Source organism: Spea bombifrons, chromosome 3, assembly GCF_027358695.1.
Source record: "Spea bombifrons isolate aSpeBom1 chromosome 3, aSpeBom1.2.pri, whole genome shotgun sequence".
Taxonomy (NCBI): domain Eukaryota; kingdom Metazoa; phylum Chordata; class Amphibia; order Anura; family Pelobatidae; genus Spea; species Spea bombifrons.
Window position 1 is genome coordinate 55,857,493 of NC_071089.1, and position 18,254 is coordinate 55,875,746.

At 36.9% G+C, this 18,254-nt stretch overlaps 1 protein-coding gene across 1 annotated transcript in view; it reads right to left on the reverse strand.

The window, feature by feature from the left end:
- Positions 1–956: 956 nt before the first annotated feature.
- The window catches only part of CLVS2 (clavesin 2), a 31,523-nt gene continuing 14,225 nt past the window's right edge, over positions 957–18,254 (reverse strand). The window contains exons 2-5 of the mRNA XM_053459021.1: positions 17,347–17,521; positions 2,827–2,937; positions 2,226–2,446; positions 957–1,318 (exon numbers count right to left, since the gene is read on the reverse strand). Coding sequence (XP_053314996.1) covers positions 1,231–1,318; positions 2,226–2,446; positions 2,827–2,937; positions 17,347–17,521 — 595 coding nt within the window. The 3' untranslated portion in view covers positions 957–1,230. The remainder of the gene's footprint in view (positions 1,319–2,225; positions 2,447–2,826; positions 2,938–17,346; positions 17,522–18,254) is intronic.

Sequence of the window (18,254 nt, forward strand, 5' to 3'; positions counted from 1 at the left end):
CAGAAAGTCATTAAAATATAAATAGGTCTTTTTTTTGTACTTTTAAAAAAGCACACTGAAATTTGATTACACGTGCTTGCAGGTTAACGTACCTGTTCTATGTTTACATCGGTAGCTGACTCGATATATCTATTTCAATCTATATCTTGCCTTAAACCCTTTATGACACATAGATCCATTGACTTTGTCAACAGATATGATGTCAGGGATTTTATGTGATCTATGAGAAAAAAATGTATGCAAAAACAAGATACACTATTGGTGAACACAACAACCCGTAGTAAGTATTGTACAAAATTTAAGACACTACTACAAACAAAGGATAGTTTTGCTTTTCGTGACACATTGCGAGATCTGCCATAAAATGCGACAAAATGTGGTTCCAAAAATAGTTTTCAGCACATCCAATTTTCCATTACATGGCACAGTTTCTCACTGTAATATTTTACACTGGTACTGTAGTCAAGACTGTAAAAAAACTAGCATCACAAATTCCAATAACAAACCAATTTTGGCACAGCACAGATAAATTGCACTTTTGCTTTTAGTCATCAGTAATCCGAGCTTTCTAGGTTTCAGATTACAAATTGATACTTCAATTTTGAAAAAAAAAATTAACACCTTTTCAATTAATAAAGCAATTACTCATGGAGATTTCTTTCTTCAGTTTTTTTTCTAGTAAAAAGCAGTGTGGTAGCTGCTATATGGCTTTCAATAACAGGATGGAACGGGGCAGGCCCTTGGGTTTCTCCTGCCCTAGACAAACTATGTTTCTGGCACCCCCTCCTGATGCCACCTCCTGCGTGCACTTGCCTACTAATATAGGAGAGAACCTCATAGAAGTGCACCCTGCCAGCTCCAGATCCTCGGCACCTGACACATTCGCCGGTCATGGGATGAAACCTACTATGATAATATGTGTAAATATTTTGTACTATTTTTTTTTTCTTTTACAATGTACAGTTTTTAAATGCGGCTTTTTTCACGATATTGTTCTATTGATCACTTAGATCATGGGGCATGTTATTTACAAACAAATTGGCACTTACAGAACAAATGTGTTATTCCATAGGAGGCCTCTGAAAACTGCAAAGTAGAGAGACACTATTGTCTTTTTTTTTAACATTATATTATGTCAACCTGTATAATAAATTTCCAGTTGGTACATTCCTGTTAAGAGTTTAGGTATTCCTGGAATAGTAATTCTTCTCTTCATCACTTGAAAAGCTGCTAATCAAGTGACAGTAACGGCTGCATGTTTTCATCCTCATTTTTGTCATTGTGTTTCAGCACCCCAGGATCCACAACTGACTGCGATCTGCAATTAAAAGAAAGAATACAGGTTATCAGGACCCAGATCCCTTTTTAAGTGGCATGAGCAATGTTTAATGTAAAGCGTTATGCTTGATGCTTTTTCATATTCTCTGTATAGAGCGTTGCAGTATTGCTTATGCTTAGCACTCAGAGCTGCAGCCTTGAAAATCGTGTTGCTAGGCTAAAACAGTTACTAAGAGGACACTATAGGGCATTTTTTATAGCGTAAATAGTGCTTAAATAGAATTTTCTACATACAGGTTATATTTCACATAATCAGCTTTGTAATCAGCTTTGTTACGGATCTCCTTATATTAGTACGTGGATCCTTGTATTAGTACGTGGCTGAGAATAGAAGTTTGTTGCAGCTGCCTATAACCACAGAGGAGCAAATCTATTGCTGATAACAATCATCCCTTTGTGCCATTTTCAAGCTCTGTCCATGGTACTGCATGGTTTACAGCACATCTAAGTTTTAGAAGTCCATACCTACATATTACTGGCTGTTATTACCCAAAAAAAAGTTGAAGTGTACATTATCTATCATGTACCATTAAATGAACCCAAATGATAGCAACAGTTACCTGCAAGATAGGTTTTCTGGTCCACAACCCCTACTCTGCTCAAGAGCTGTGTCTTACTCAACAATAAAATGCAGGAGAACCATATATAAAGGTGTCCATCCAGACCCTTTTAATGTCTGAAGACATGCATACATACATTTCCGTTTCACCGGGATATAACCCTGTAGACTGCTAAACTGCTATAAAAAAAGAAGGTGCTAGTTCTCAAATTATTGCTCTACAGATGGCCATCTAACCACATTTGAACAGAGTTTGCTTTAGCACAGATTTAGACATCAACCTTGCAGTTGTTCTGGACCCAGCTTGGCCTTCTGTGAGTAAAAGTACCTTTTCATGGATTTGGGAGACAAATCTTTTTCCATATCTTTTGTTGTCATACTGTATGAGTCTACGTTATATTCACTCTCATCATCATACTCATGGTCCAGTAGCGTTCTCGCCCATGTCCCCATATCATATGGTGGCAGCATTCCACCAAACTCAGATGGTAGAATCTCTGGGTGAATCAGCTGATGCAAGCTATTGAGATTATTCCCATGCAAAAATATCTACACAAAAAACAAACAAGAATTAAAACTATATACTAAATGCACATGTTTAGCACAGAAAAGCAGAATTACAGGTCGTGGAGAATTTATATATATATATAATGCATGGCAACATATTTTGGAAGAAAATTCCAGGGGTGGGTTTTCCCATAAATCTGCCCAATAAGATAAACGACTTCCTATAGCAGCTTATTACAATCAAACAATTCAGTCGATTACTACAAGTGTTTTTCATTTTAAAAGATGCAATTTTGTATTCTCCAATTTAAATACTAAAGTATTCACATATCACATTACATAATTCATTCATAATACATGATGCAGTATTTAACAGAAGAGGAATTTGAAGTTAAAATATTTGCGATGAATAAATAATTTACCCTTTTCCTCGTCTTTTCTTTTAAAAAAGGTCTTATGACAGTATACAAGGCATGAATATACCAGGGTTGATTGACAAAATGGATTCCACCAAAGCGTGCAGGAAAACTATCCTGTAAAAGAGAAATACATTATTTATATTCACGTAACAGGGACAAATTTAAGAAATCACAGCCAACACATGTGACTTACAGTAAGGAGTAATAAGCAGGCCTCTGGTTAACCCAGAAAAGCTTTAAAACAGACTTGCAAATAATAAATACGGTTTTATGTATAATTTATACCAGCCTCCGGAGGTTTCCTCAATGTTCGCTGCTTGTAAAAAAGAAATGCTATTTTTGTCTCTTCTTACTCACTCCATCTGCCCTTTGTTGCTAGATATCCAGCAGTAAATGTAAAACAAAGTGAAAGTAGCAATTTAAAGTACCCGTTCTACAATGTAGCTTTAAACAGTAATTAAGCAAATAGTGAATTAAGGCAGCAAAACAAGCACAACTATAACCAGATGAGCAATAATGTGTTTTGCTTTAAACAATAAAAACGAAGGAACCGACATTGTCAAAAGCCAAATGGTGAAAGATCCATCAAAGAAGCCAAGTGATGCTGTAAAATGCTAAAAAAAAAAAAAGTATTTTGGTCATGTCACACTCGCAATCACTCGCATGATCGTTAGAAAGTACTGGGGGCTTCTTTAACATAAGCCTGTTAGTTGTGATTGAACTATGTACCGGGAACAACTGCATCTGTAAATGACTACATTACACAAAAAAATGCTTTTTGGCTTTTTCTGGGGGTGACGTCATATATCTCAAAACCATATTTCATATAATAATTGACTAAGCCTTAACAAACAAACATAAAAGCTGGAAATCCCTTTTTTTTACAATGACCCTATCAACTAAGCATGTCAGGGGGCTCATTGGTTGAGATTAATTTATTATAAATGACATTATATATATATAATGTTGCAAATAAATATTTAGTAATTGCTTCTTCAATGGTAAATGAATTCACCTTTGGATAATTTCCCATTTAAGCTTATTGTTAGCTTGTCATAATACAGGGGTGTCCAACCTGCGGCCCTTCAGCTGCTGCAGGACTACATCTCCCATACTCCTCAGCCAGCCCCTTAGCTGAAAGAGCATTATGGGAGATGTGGTCCTGCAGCAGCTGGAGGGACGGAGGTTGGACACCCCTGTCATAATACATAATAATGTATTTTGTTTACACAATTCATAAACACTTTATCCCCCAAGAGGGACTGCCCCCCACCCTATATGGGAAATTTGAGGAGTATTTTACATTTACAGTATGTTCAAGTCAATATATGTTTTTCTGTTGTCTCTGATCTGTTTCGCCCTAACTTTCCAACTCATCTATACATACAGGGTGTTAAGAACAAATTTCAATGTTTGCAAGAACATATAATTTTACAGAATAGGTTAACTTTGCCGTCATGGTTTAATTTATATGTAATTTCATACACTGCAAATTCTGTTGACAGAGCCAGAAGGAATTGCTTAAACATGTCAGACGGACTGAGGCTTTATTCAGTAGGACATTTCTTCCTCCAGACTGTCACATGGTTTAATTGATGGTAGATGAGGCTTTTAGAAAAGGACAAGGAAAAGGTCACAGTGTAATTTTGGCGCCTCTATGGGAATTAATCTATCATTAGGATGACAGGCTAGACTCAAGCTTGCACGTCTGTGCAGAAAAACCATACAGTATATTTTATATAGATAAACGTTAATTAGCCAAGAGCAATCAATTGAATCGCCGCCAGTAAAAACTGGTGGAATTAAGTCAATCTGAAATACAGTTCTACAATCTGGACTACAGTCCACCATGCAATTTATATTGGAGTGTTTAGTCGACGTTTATGTCCTTTATTGGGCCAGCATAGAAAAGGTTTAACATAAGCTTTTGAGACCCCAGAGGGCTCCTCTTCAGAAGGAAGAGGCCTCTGATTTTCCCAAAGCTTATGTAACTACATATTGTTCTGTTGGCCCAGTAAAAGATATCAAGTTCAAGTTTTATGTATATGGGTAATGGGGGGGGTTATGCATATAGGTAATGAGGGTTGTGTATAGGCAATACTAGTACAGTCTTTGAAAAGTGATCTTATTACCATCGCAGCTAATGGAATAGTTCAGTTAGCTAAAATATACCACTGGTTTCTACTTTTTCTACTGTACATCCATAACATCCATTGTATGCTTTATACAACGTGCACTATACACTACACTGAAATTATACAACCTCCCATTAGGTTGTATAAAAACTTCCTTTAAGGGTTAAAAATCCATTATGCTTCTTGCGTAAGTGAATGTGGTCATAGCACTAGCAGTTGTAGCTTTTTCTTGGTAGATGATGAATTATACACCCACAGAATCACCCCCTCGTAGAATATCAATAAACTACACGTATCAGTACAATGTAGTTATTTATTCTCATGCATATAATAAAGAACATACTGAAGATTTAATACATTATAATAACTCACAGCCTCCGTTGTTGTGACACTCACTAAACATTATCTTTTAGATGCGCTAAAATGATAACACATAAAACAAGAACCAGCTACACCATCTTTATAAAGAGAATAAAAATGAATCACAGAGATAACTTTGATATAAAATTGTGCTATTGGTAAAATTGGCAACCATTTCAGGAAGTACGGTAACTTTAATGATTTAAAATACATACAACATCTAGCTCTTTATATTTTTTAGGGGCGTTACTAACATTATAAAGGTAGGGTGAGCTTCCTGTTTGCTACTATATGGACAAAAAAATTGGTATATGGACCAACCAACAGGGACTTTTAGGACATTGCATTCTAAATACATAGATATTAATATGAAGTCTCCCCCCGCCCCCCTTTTGCAGCTATAACAGCTTCCACTCTTCTGGGAAGGCTTTCCTCAAGATTTTGTTGTGTTTCTGTGGGAATTGTTGCCCATTCATCCAGTAGAGCATTTGTGAGGTCAGGCACTGATGTTGGACCAGAAGGCCCAGCTTGGAACTCGAAATGCATCCCAAAAGTATTTAATGGGGTTGCGGTCAGGTTTTTGTGCAGCCAGTCAAGTTTTTCCACACCAGACTTATCCAACCATGTCTTTACGAGTAGTGAGCATTAATCTCAGGCTCTGCTAAGCTAAATTAGCTCCCTGTCTCACACTCCAACTCCAATCAGTCTCTAACTGCTGCTACTGACAAGTTAAAATGGCGACAGCACACTTATATATCTATTGCTTGTCCCTTCCCCTTGTAAATGCTGACTGGCCAGAGTGGAAAAAGTAAGGAAAACTCCCACAGGTTGTTGGACCCATCAATCACAGCAATTACCATCAATGAGACTACCCCCTTTTTTTTTGGCTACTTCTACCTATCAATTACTGATATGTACGCTCCTATACAAGTCCCTCCCACTTTAGCTCATCAGTGAGCACCAAAACGGCTTGAAATGGCGCCAAAATGGCTTGTAATGACGACTACACGTGGCACCAAATGGATAAATCATGATGAATTTTCGTTTATTAGTGTGAACAGAAACAATAGGCAATTTTCATGAAGAATTATGTGAAATAAATGCACAAGTCTAGTGTGTGCGTACTTGTGTGAGGAAAATATGTCAGCAAACGAGATGCAAAAACAGATAGAGCAAAATAAATTGCCAAAGAGAGAGAGAGAGAGAGAGGAAAGAATAGAACAGAAGAAAGAAAAAAAAACATCAAGAGGCAGAAAGCAGAGAAAAAAAGTGCTCGCTGAAAGAAGGAAGTTCAGAGCAGGGGTTCTTTCTGTATAATTGCTCCCGGGCACAAAGCTCCTCAATCTGGCCTTGTGTATATCATTCAGATAGACAACAGGTACAAGTTACTTAAAAATCCTACATACTGCTGGACTACATCTGTCAGATGCTGTCCTGTGTGGGGAGATATAAAGGTGTCCAGGTATCTCTAAATACCTGAAGTGATGAGGATACCTAGGAACTACAATATACTAATGACCTGACCTTAAGACTCATCTAATATTTACCCTTTAGTAAGGCAAAGTGCATTTAAATCAGTCCTTGTGGATGTCAGAAGTACCCAATGGGGCATTTATTGAAGTGACGTCTACAAAGCCTGTCAATAATTAATCAGAAAGATTCTATTGTAGTGGTTTGCTAATGGAGACAACTAAATGGTTGCAAAATATGTTACTCTGTTTATGGAAAGAGATTCCAAAATATGTCACATGTATTCTGGCACTGATTTCAGTATAGATATACCAGTGAGAAAAGTAGGAGGCTCAGATATAGTTAAATAGCTACCTAAATGGGAATAAATCCATCAAGTTTAATCTCTCCAAGATATCCTTATTGATGTTAGTCCTGACAAAGACAAAAAAACTTTGTCAATTTCAAATTAATGTCAATTTTGCCTGACAAATAAAAAAAATGATGAAAAGGCACTAGTGTTTCTTCCTGGATCAACTGCTGATAATTAAAATGCTAATAAAGCCCCTCACGTGTCAAAAATAAGCCAAACTAAGTATTCTTAGAAGGATATGCCCTTTTGGCCCTCACCACTTTCCTACTTAGCTTTAGCCTTCACAGTAAAGAATATATCTTGGATGGCGGCCTCTTACTATTTGTCTAGTCCATGGAATTAATAATTCCCTCTCCAGGGCTTTGTATTGACCTTCAATATATTTGAACAAAGTTATGAGATCACAGCTAAGGCGACAGTTTGGACAAGTGTTAATCATAATTCAGTCCCTCCATCCCTTCATTAATTTTAGCTCCTTTTTCTAATCTTTCCAATTCCAAAATGCTTTTCTTATGGATCAGTAAGAAATCTGTACTTCATGCTCTAGGCAGGGGCATTCCTAGAGTATTTGGTACCCGGCCCGCATCCTGTATTTCCCCCACCCTTTTAAATTGTAAAAACACACAAACGCTCACTTACTCTTACTCACGCTTTCTCACATTCACTCTCACTCTTTCTCACTCTTACTTTCTCACACACTCTGATGCTCTCTCACACTTTCTCTTTCAATGCCCCTCTACCAGCTCCACTTCTTTTCTTGCCTTGTCTTCTTCTTCTTCTATCTCTTTCTTTGTCTGCTTTTCCATGACGTTAATTCCACTGACCAGACCTCACAGAACTTTTCCACAAAAAGCTATGAGCTTCCGTGCACACCTTCTCCCCAATTGGAGGAACGGGGGAGAGGCTATCCACGTGGTGCACGCCATGGCTCTGCCCTTAAGTTGCTCCTGGGGACAAGCGGACAAAAGAAAGAAGAAGCAAAGCTGCAGAAAAGGAGACAGGGACTCCAAAGCGGTCGGCAGAGAAATTAGAGAGACATTGAGGGAGAGGGAATTTCCTCAATGACAGTGTGGAACCTCCCTGATGAGTGGCAGACCCCCCTCCTTTAAGACTCTTGGTCTATCCAGTGGTTTGTTTAGTGGCAAAATATAATTTTCTGTTCTTGCATCAATACTCTTATTTTATACATGCAAATACCTTGGAAATCTGACCATTCACCCAGAGGCTCAGAGATTGGGGTTAAAATACTCACACTCCAAACAGGAGTGGTCTCTGAGATGCTCATAAGCTGCAATTGTGACCACTCTCCGTTAGATGAATAGGGTCACAATTTAAACACAGAGATATTTTACACATCCCTCTGTGGATCAGATCTCTGTGTGATTGTAAAATACACCCAGGAGCTGGTTGCTATGGCGATAAGACACATTTTTAAGCTTTGCACTATGACTATTGTTTATCCCAAGCTCCTTTTTTCTACTACATTCAATTAACCCATACATTTTAAAATTGAAAATGTATGTTGTTGTTCATCACATTTACAGTGCCTAGATTTTCTCCTAAAATTTTTTAGTAAAACACCTTCCTATGTGTATCCTAGTTAATGGCGTGATCTTGTCATTTTCCTCCCATGGGAACCTTGAGGGAAATTAATATGTAGATTTGTGTGCAGTGTGAAATGTAATGGAAGAAAGGTAGCATTTTCACATAATATTATACCTTTCAGTAAGAGGTACACCAAACTTTATTTTTTTTAATTTAGCCTTTTAGCTTGTAATCAACAGGTAGAACTCACTCAAAATAGGAATAGGTAAGGTAAGACTATTTTGACACATAAAGGTAAAAAAAATATTTCCCTATAGTGTTTATAAATATAACATTTATAATTCCAATTATAATTATTTTAAGTATAAAAAGTATGCATTTAAAGAACTAACTGCTCATGTATTCATCATATATAGATGAATATGTGGTTCTAGCTGTCTTAGTTCATGCCATCCAGTTTTAATTTATATTACATTTAATTATATATATATATATATATATATATATATATATATATATATATATATATATATGCAACTACTATATCATTTTAACTTTATGAAAATGGTAACATCCTAAAAAATGTGAGTTATAAATGGAATATTGTTTCATGTTGACTTTTGGCATGGCTTTAGCCACAACAGCTTCAAGTGAAACATACAATGCCAGCAATCAACTTATTAGCTCAAAAATACACCTGGTGAAATCATTAATTAGGGAGAACAGGCTTAAGCCAGAACAGAACAGAAAAAAAAAAACCAAAGCACTAGATGACTGATCTGTATTTGTATCCTGGGTATGTATATAAAGAATAGAACATTTAAGTTGCCCTAAGAATATTTCAATATTTTGCTAATATAGTATTTTTTGCTCACTTCATATTTCTGTTGTTGTTTGTTCATTCCTATTCACATATTTCATAATATAGTATTGAGAAATACCAGCAGTAAATACCCATTTTCACAAAGGTATTTTATAAACATTTTATCGCTATATAATTATAAAATGTAATCTTCCTGATTAAATATTTGCTATTTAACTAAATAATGTATATATTGCGGCTTTGTGCCAAAATAATGTTTCAGATAAATCATTAAAGGTTAAAGTAAGCATGTCTGAACTGTAATGGCCACCTTTAAATATATTGAAGCAGGGAACGTAATATGATGCCATATCATGGTGTTCTCCTTCAATAGATTGCCAGATGGCTGGGTGGTTAGGGTAGGTTGATGGTCCTGACTCTGGTCCCATCTCCAATCCCACCCCAGACAAAGGTCTCCCACTTTGGACTCTTGGAATGTTGGGTAACATATTAGTGCTGCTGCTTGAAGCTAAGTAACAGAGCAATATATTTCACTAAAAGGTGTTAGGATTACAGGGCATCAACCTTTAAGAAAAACACAAATCTCAGGATTGATTCCAGTACCAAAAGAATGTGATTGGCAACAAGGTTGATGTATAAAGTTGCAGAATGCCCATGATTCAGACAGTACACATACTGTGCAAATGTAGTATTGCACAATTACAAAATACAAAAACCTTAATTACCAACCTCAATACCTAATCCTGTAATGGATGCGACATCATCACCACTGATGTAATGACAATTATTGTATTTTTTCAGCAAGTGATTGTGTTAGCATGAGTGTGTGCACGTTAGTATTTGTTATTGGTATGTGTGTGGGTGTTTGGAGGGGTATGGGGGCCCAGACTTTAAGCCTGTACTGAGTCCCAATATTTCTCACAGTGGCCCAGTCAGAGGACAATTTGCACTAAACATCTTAAACAGTTTCCTCCCAGGAAAGAGACACGTCCCATTCTCTGTGATACAGAAAAATCATAGCTTCCTAATTGAATGTGACCTTTTTTTATCTCAGAAATTTAACCTATGAAATAGATATGCTGAGTCTTGTGTCTTGTTTTATGGAAAATGATATGACATCTTCTATTATTTTATATGAACAGAAATAACACAGAATCATACCCTCATGCAGTAGGGTGAACTGTTACTAGCTTACGTCCCTGATGTTATATGTGTGACATTTTAATTGGCTTTTTTATATTTCACAACCGATGGAGATTTGCAAATGAGTATGCACTAGTAAACCTGAAATATTCCTACTAAATGCAATGGAAAAGTTCATATTAACCACAAAAATAATAAAACCAAGTAAATACAATGTCTTATCAAGATCAATTTAAAAATCAGCTTAGGATATGTTATTATGTGATGTATTAATAATGGATTTATGTATATTGATCATCTTTCATATTTGGATTCTCAACTGCAACTTGCAACATTTTATGTAAAAATACAATCCCTGTGGTTAAAAAATAAATTAATGAATTCATAAATCAGGGGTCCCCAAGGCTTTGAACTGAGGATTGGAGGTTTTTACTGGGATGTATTGGATGGAGGTTGTAGGTACTTTTTTTACTCAATCCCCTTCGTGACAGAACAGGGGGCAGGCCAAGGATGAAAGACATGGGACTGTTTCTGCTCTTTTTCAAAAAGTTAAATATACTTTATACCCTCCTATCCCAATGGGCAGTGGATGGGAAGCAGGGGGTGCATAAGTAGGCTCTATGCGTACCCAAGGGTAGTTTATTATTGTTTATCTATGTGCTACATGGAATGCTGAGAATGGAAGAAAGGCAAATGGTGGGCTCTGAGCGTTCCATATGTTGATTTTAAAACATTACATACCCCACTACGAAGTATGAGGGACGAGAGAGGTATATATGAGCTTTATACTCCTTCAAGGGTTAATCATTTAATAACCCATCACTCCACTCCATTCTTTTCATATTTTATTTTTTTTATAAATTCATTTAACAATGATTTTCGAAAATATTTTGCAGTGTTCGTGGGGGTTGGTGAACCACATGTCATCTGTTATCCCTTTAAAGGAACTAAGTTAAAACTGGCATTTGCAACTTGTGGGTTATTGAATCCACGAGTTGCTTACTTTTTCAACCCCATCAATTCACTTTCCTTGTACAAGCTGAGTATTCATTTCCTATTCACTCCCAATCCACTTGGCAATGGCGAATTTGTGATTTGGACTTTATTCCAACCCATGTAAGTTTGCTCATGCAAACATGCACTCTCTGCCAACCTGCATATACTCGCTGTTTAGCAAAGGAGGAAGGGTAAGACTCTCTGGGGAGCTTGGCCATAAACAATATTATATCAGTGATGTGTAAAAGCAAGTTACATCCCAATGCCATTGCAATGAGCATCATTTATTAAGCTATATAGTATATTATCTGAAACGATTTACTTTCTCACCTACCAATTCTCCTTTCTGAGCTTATAGTGTTGAAACATATAAAACTGACCCATTCATTTTGCTAGACAGGCCTGCATGTGCTATTTGGCAAATGCTCAGTGGGCCGGTGGCCAACAAGGCCAAATACTAACTGATTGCCACTCCAGGTGCTGAATACGTGGGGCTGCAGGCTACAGAAGCTTAGAATCATAACATGTGTCCGCACATACCCAGCCAAGCCACACATTTGTCATATGGCAGCAGCTGGCCTTAAAGTCACAGGGCCGCATAGTCATGCCCAGATTGGCCCTGTTGCTAGGTAGTGCTACTTAGTGCATGCCTCTTTTTCTTGTACCACATGGCAGTTTGGTCTAAGAATATTTTTTAAACAAACAAAAAGTGGAAACAGCATTAACAATGACAAAATACCAAAAAGCCAATAACATTAACACACGTTAAGACATACCAGTACACAAGAGGTCCCTGCCATTGCAGGCTAACAATCGATTAAATTAACAACATAAGAATCATATATATAACACAATACTTTTCATGGAAGGCAAACAGGAAACCACAGTGATTCTGGTTTTTAAATATCAACATTTTAGTATTGTTTTATCCACAACTGTAATCAGTATTAGTTTCTATGGTAACAGCTTGGGCTCTTGTCTTTATCAGTGCTAATGGAAGCAAAATATTTTTGCTTCAGTTTCAGATACTAATCCAGGTCTTAAACTGCACATATTAATTTTTTTTAAAACAGGCAATCATTTCAAAGATTTCTCAAAGAGTAATGCATGATGGAATTAATTAATTGTGCCCATTAATTTTATTAAAGAGCATCAGTCACCAAAAACAAAAGGAATAAATAATACATTAACAGCAGAACAGTTTTAAAAATATTTTGTCTAATTAATTTCCCAAATAGATATATACTGTATAGTATTACACTATTTTTAATATCCAGTGAATGGAGTCTATTCATTAACTGATGTTACTTGACTTCTATATCTAATTTCATTATGTAATATTCTGTATATTCATTAATATAATTAAGTACAGTTAATGAGGATTAGAAGTCTAGCTGCAGAATGCAAATCCACTTCCACCACTAATGTTAATTGGAAACCGTTATTCTAAAATTTCAAAGGTTTTCGGTGAATTATGGTGTAAATAGTGGAACAGTGCAACAGTCAAAATAATTAGTCACCAAGTATATTAGTACAAGCTTCCAAGAGCAGGGCCTTTTCTCCATCTGCACTATGTCTTCATATTATTTTCCATTTTGTATAATGTTTTAACGCTACTGTTAGTTTTCAGACAGGGCTGCAGCTAAAACTACCTTATGTCAGCACAATGCTATTTATCCTAGTGCACAGCTTCAATAACCCTCATGGAGGCTATGTGGGAGCTCTGATTGGTGGACCAGTCCACTGAGATGCTCTGATCTCCCAAACCGGCCTAGGATACCCTCTGTAAACCAGTCTAATCTCCTAATATACAGTATATTGGTGATGCATAATTTGGAAACAACACTTAAACCCGAGCCCTGTTGCTTATTAAATATCAAAAAATACCTTTCCACCCCTGTAGACCAACAGTGAAAATAACTGTTTTGCAAGCTGGCTGGTGTTTTTGGAGAAGCTGTTTCTTCCTGTCCAACATTTATTATAACCTAATGTAACATTGTTTAACCTGATATTGCCTACACATTTTTTGTGGGACAATCCATTCCTATTCCCCCGCACAGACCTCTTCACCAGCCCTTCCTTCTTCAGGTTAGTCTGCTGCCTGCTGTTGGGCTTCTTATATCAGTGCTCTGCACCAGCACATGCTGTGTAGGCCACAATGCTATATAACCATTAGTGGGAGGTCTGTGCTGTCTGGTGGATAGACCTCCATCTCCAGACTATGATGAGTGTTGAAGTTAAGCCTGGTCCCAAGCCAGTGTTCCTTTTTGACCCATATTAAAGATGGCCCTGGACCCACAGGTCCTTGTTAGTTGTCAGGAAAATCCATGGATCCAGCTGGAGGCTGAGCTTGTCACCTCTAGTAGATCCAGTCTTGCCCATGAAGTGTCTTGGAAACACTTCTTCACAGAAGGGAAATGGGAATGTCCACAGGAGAACCAGTACAGAAGGGAAATGGGAATGTCCACAGGAGAACCAGCATTAAGCCCACAAATAGAAACCTTTACACTAATGAATTAAATTGTTAAGCTTTAACCTGCCTTTTTATTACTGAACTTGTTCCTGTTATTTTTAACTATGCAGTAATTAGACTTAACTGAGCCAATGAAAGAATAATAATTAAAGTAAAAGAAGGTACTGATGGGAACAATGAAATAATGTGTTCACATCTGCAAGAGTTCATTACATATAATAATGCAAATTATTATTATTATTAACTCCTTCTTTACTGAGTGTGTTTTGTGCCAAAAACCTGAGACTTTTTTTTTTAGCATTTTTACACTGTTTCCGTAACCATGATTCTCCTTTTTCACACCCACACAAATTATATCCTTTTTTTTTCAAGGAAAGATAAAGCTTTATTTTGCTACCATTTTTAGATGTATAGTTCAACATTTAATATGAATAATACATTAAAATAATGAAATGATTTTTCTAATATTTTACTATGAAAATTATTCCCAAACCAGTTCAGTTGACCAAAACACCACAAAATTGTCACACACAGCGAAGTGGGAAACACTGAAGTCAGGTAGAACCGCAAGTGTTTCCAAATGATGGTCAGAACAAGCCGAGATCAGGGTACCAAGAATCAGGATCAGCGGATAACAAGCCAAGGTCAGGAAACCAGAGAATTAGCGCCAATGAACAAAAATGTACAATGAGGACAAGCACTATGGAACATAGACGACCATCAGCGGGCAAGGTCACTGGTTACTAAAGGGGTTAAATAGGAACTGAAAGGATTGGGCATGAAATTCGGATTTGGCACCAAAAATTCCAGTGTGGAATGTCACTCTTTAGATAACAAAAACTACATTTTCACAAGTATGCAAGCCTCTTTGCTATTTTTGTGCACCAGCTTTTATGGGATACAACTCCCACCACCCTTATCGTCATCTTGGCAGAGGGTGCGGCAAGACTTCCGGCGTGGGGATCACACTGGGAACCGCCGAGTAGCAATGTGCACAGGAGCACACACCTCTACTTCTACACTATATGTCAGTAAGGCCATTACTAAAGTGAAAACATGACAAGTGATAAAACCACTAATGCTAATGTAGACTTAGCTCAAAAGCTGAACCAGCCATGCTCTAACTTCATTAGCACTCAAGTAGCTACAGGATAACCACCTGTCCGGGTTTGCCTAGGATAGTCCCAGAATAAAGAGGCAGTTTGCAAAAAGAGACAGCGTCTGGATTCAGCAGGGTCATGTAACATTGCAAGCTGCATTGAAGACAGACTGAGGATGAGTTGTGTGAGTGTCTTTGTGTGTTAGTGAGTCTGAATGTGCGTGTTAGTGTCTATGTATGTGTGTGTTAGTGAGTGTGTATTACTGTGAGTGTATGTTAGAGTGAATGTATTGGTTAGTGTCTGTGAATGAGCCTGAGTTTGCATATCTCTCGTCTTCCCTTATTCTCGCAATTTCTTTGTCTTTTTCTTGTCCCATCAATCAGATTTTTCTCTTCTTTTATATTCTCTCATTTCCTCATCTTACTTTCTTTTTCTCTACAGTGAAAACTTTTTGGCTAGGTTTCCATTTGTTTTTTTTTTGCTAAAAACGCCCATAAAAACGCCAATAGCGCCACCTGGCGTTTTTTTAGTGAAAAACGGCTGCAGCCAGATGTTAGCTGTTCTTCAATAGGAAATCGCAAAATGCCATTTCCACTTGGCGTTTTTCTGTTTGGCGTTTTTTCAGTCCTCTTTGGCGTTTTTCTGCTTTTTGGGCTCTGTGGCAGTTTTTCAAAATCGCAGCATGTTGACACTTTTTTTTTTTGCAAGAAATCTTGGCGTTTTTCTCCAATAGAAGTCTATGGGAGAGAAAAAACACCATGAAAAAGCCATGTGGGTTTATTGCCTTGGCGTTTTTTATGGCGTTTTTTCCACAGTTACAATGCAGAGGATTGACCCAGTATCTGTGTGTCCTATGAGAAATAGGCTGAAAACAAACAGTTTCACACAAAACAAAGTCCTGGACTGGTTCATATTGAATTTTACACCATTTGGAACAAACATGCCATTACAAACAAACATACCCGACGCATCAACTGGATCCTGCGTGCCAAAAGCAACAGCAAACAATTTGCACCATCATTTGGGGCCAATCTTCCCAGAGGAGCAGACATTCGAAATAAAGCATGCCTTACAAACCACAGAAAAGAGACAAAAGGGTCTACCAAGTAAATGACATCAGGAGAGGGCAGATACTTGCCATTTATCCTAATCCCTTTTAGCTGGGTGAAACTTCTAACTTGTAAAGGCTGGAAAAACTGCCTAAGGTCAAAAAAAGCAATTTCCACAGAAAGGCTAAAACGCCAGAAAAAACTCCAGAAATAACGCCAAAACGCAGGTAAATGCAGTGGCAGTTTTCTTGGCGTTTTTCCTGGCGTTTTTCATCAAGAATATAAAAATACCTTGATATGATTATTAGAAATATGTGAAAACCCCTCTTAATTATGAAGTTTAGGCGTTTTAGTCCCATCCACTGCTAACAGGTGAATAAAATCAAGCAATCAAGCATATAGGCATTCTATCTCCAGATACAAAAATTGTCAGTAGAACAAGTTGTATTGAATACATGAGTAGTTTTAAATGTTACATTTTCATGGACCACACAGATGACTTGATTGATTTTGGAACCAGGATCATTTCACCTTTGCCACAAGTCAGTTTGTGAAATGTCTGCCCTGCTCAATCTGTCTTGGCACACTTTAAATGCTATTATTGTGAAGTAGAACCATCCGAAATCTTGTGGATAGCCTTCTCAGAAGAATGGAGGCTGTTATGGCCACAAAGCGGGGCTATCTCTATATTAATACCCAAGGTTTTAGAATGGGATGTCCAGCAAGCTCATATAGGTGTGATGATTAGGTGTCCACATGCTTTTGGTCATATAGTGCACATGATGGTGACTAAGATGCGGTATATTTTTTGGGCCAACGTAGAGAAAGATACAAGGTCACATCTGCTTTTGGGACCTCAATCAATAGAATCAATGGTCCTGAAAGTTTACTTAACTTTATATCTACTACATCATAATAGTATCCAAACTATATACCCTTGATTTCGCCATCTGTGTTTATTTGCATTTTTGCAATGTTTTACAATTAAGCAAACTAGATAAAAAAGTAAATGTGAATGTATAGTTTATTCAAAGAAGATAAGCTCAGCAAGGTGTGACAGAATAAAAATGCTGTTACCTGAAGGCCCTCTATTGCCAGTCTCAGCATGCTTGGGGTGAGTTTTGAAGCCTGTTTGAAAGTAAAATTGCTCCAGTCTATTATTAAAACAAATCCGTTCACTTGGAGTTCCGGATCTTCTATCATAGCTTCTAGAGACAGCAGTATAGCTCGCAGTATGTCCACAAGAGTGTACCTGGAAAGAATACGGAAAAGTTTAATTCAGCAAAGAGGTAACTGCAACAAATTAAAGTCACTAAGAATGTATTTATTAATTTATTATGACACCATATTTAAACATTTACCAGTGTCTGAAAGGACCAAAATCCTGACATCCTTTAGGATGTAATTCAAATTACATGTCATAATCATGTTATTGGTTTTATCTCTAAGTCATCGCATGATAGAATTTGACATTCTACCATTTTTATTTTTTTTTTTGCTGAAAAAAAACATCTAGCCTTACCTCTTGTTATCAAAAGAGTAATATAGACCATGTGAGAGACATAAAATAGGGATAAACATGTCACACATAACAAAATCCATTTCTCTGCTTGATATTTAGGTCCTAATATGTCTTCTCAGCTTTAACGGATGCTAAAAAGCTTAGAATTCTCTGATGCTCCACTCTGAATCTAAATTGGATTAACAGAAATAAAGTCCTTTCACCCAGTTAAAATCCCATCTTCAAAAGATACACTTAGAATTTTAGCATTTCATATTTTGTGACAATATCTAAATGCCCTACTTGGTGAAGTATGGGCTAATTGCTTACACTAACTAATTACATCACTTGTAATATTCTTTTCATAAATATACATTTATTTGCGCAATACAATTATTAAATGTGCAGTATACTTTGATTTGTGTATTTATCATATAGAATGATATCATTTTAATTTTTAAGCTGTTGTGTGCTATTTGCATAC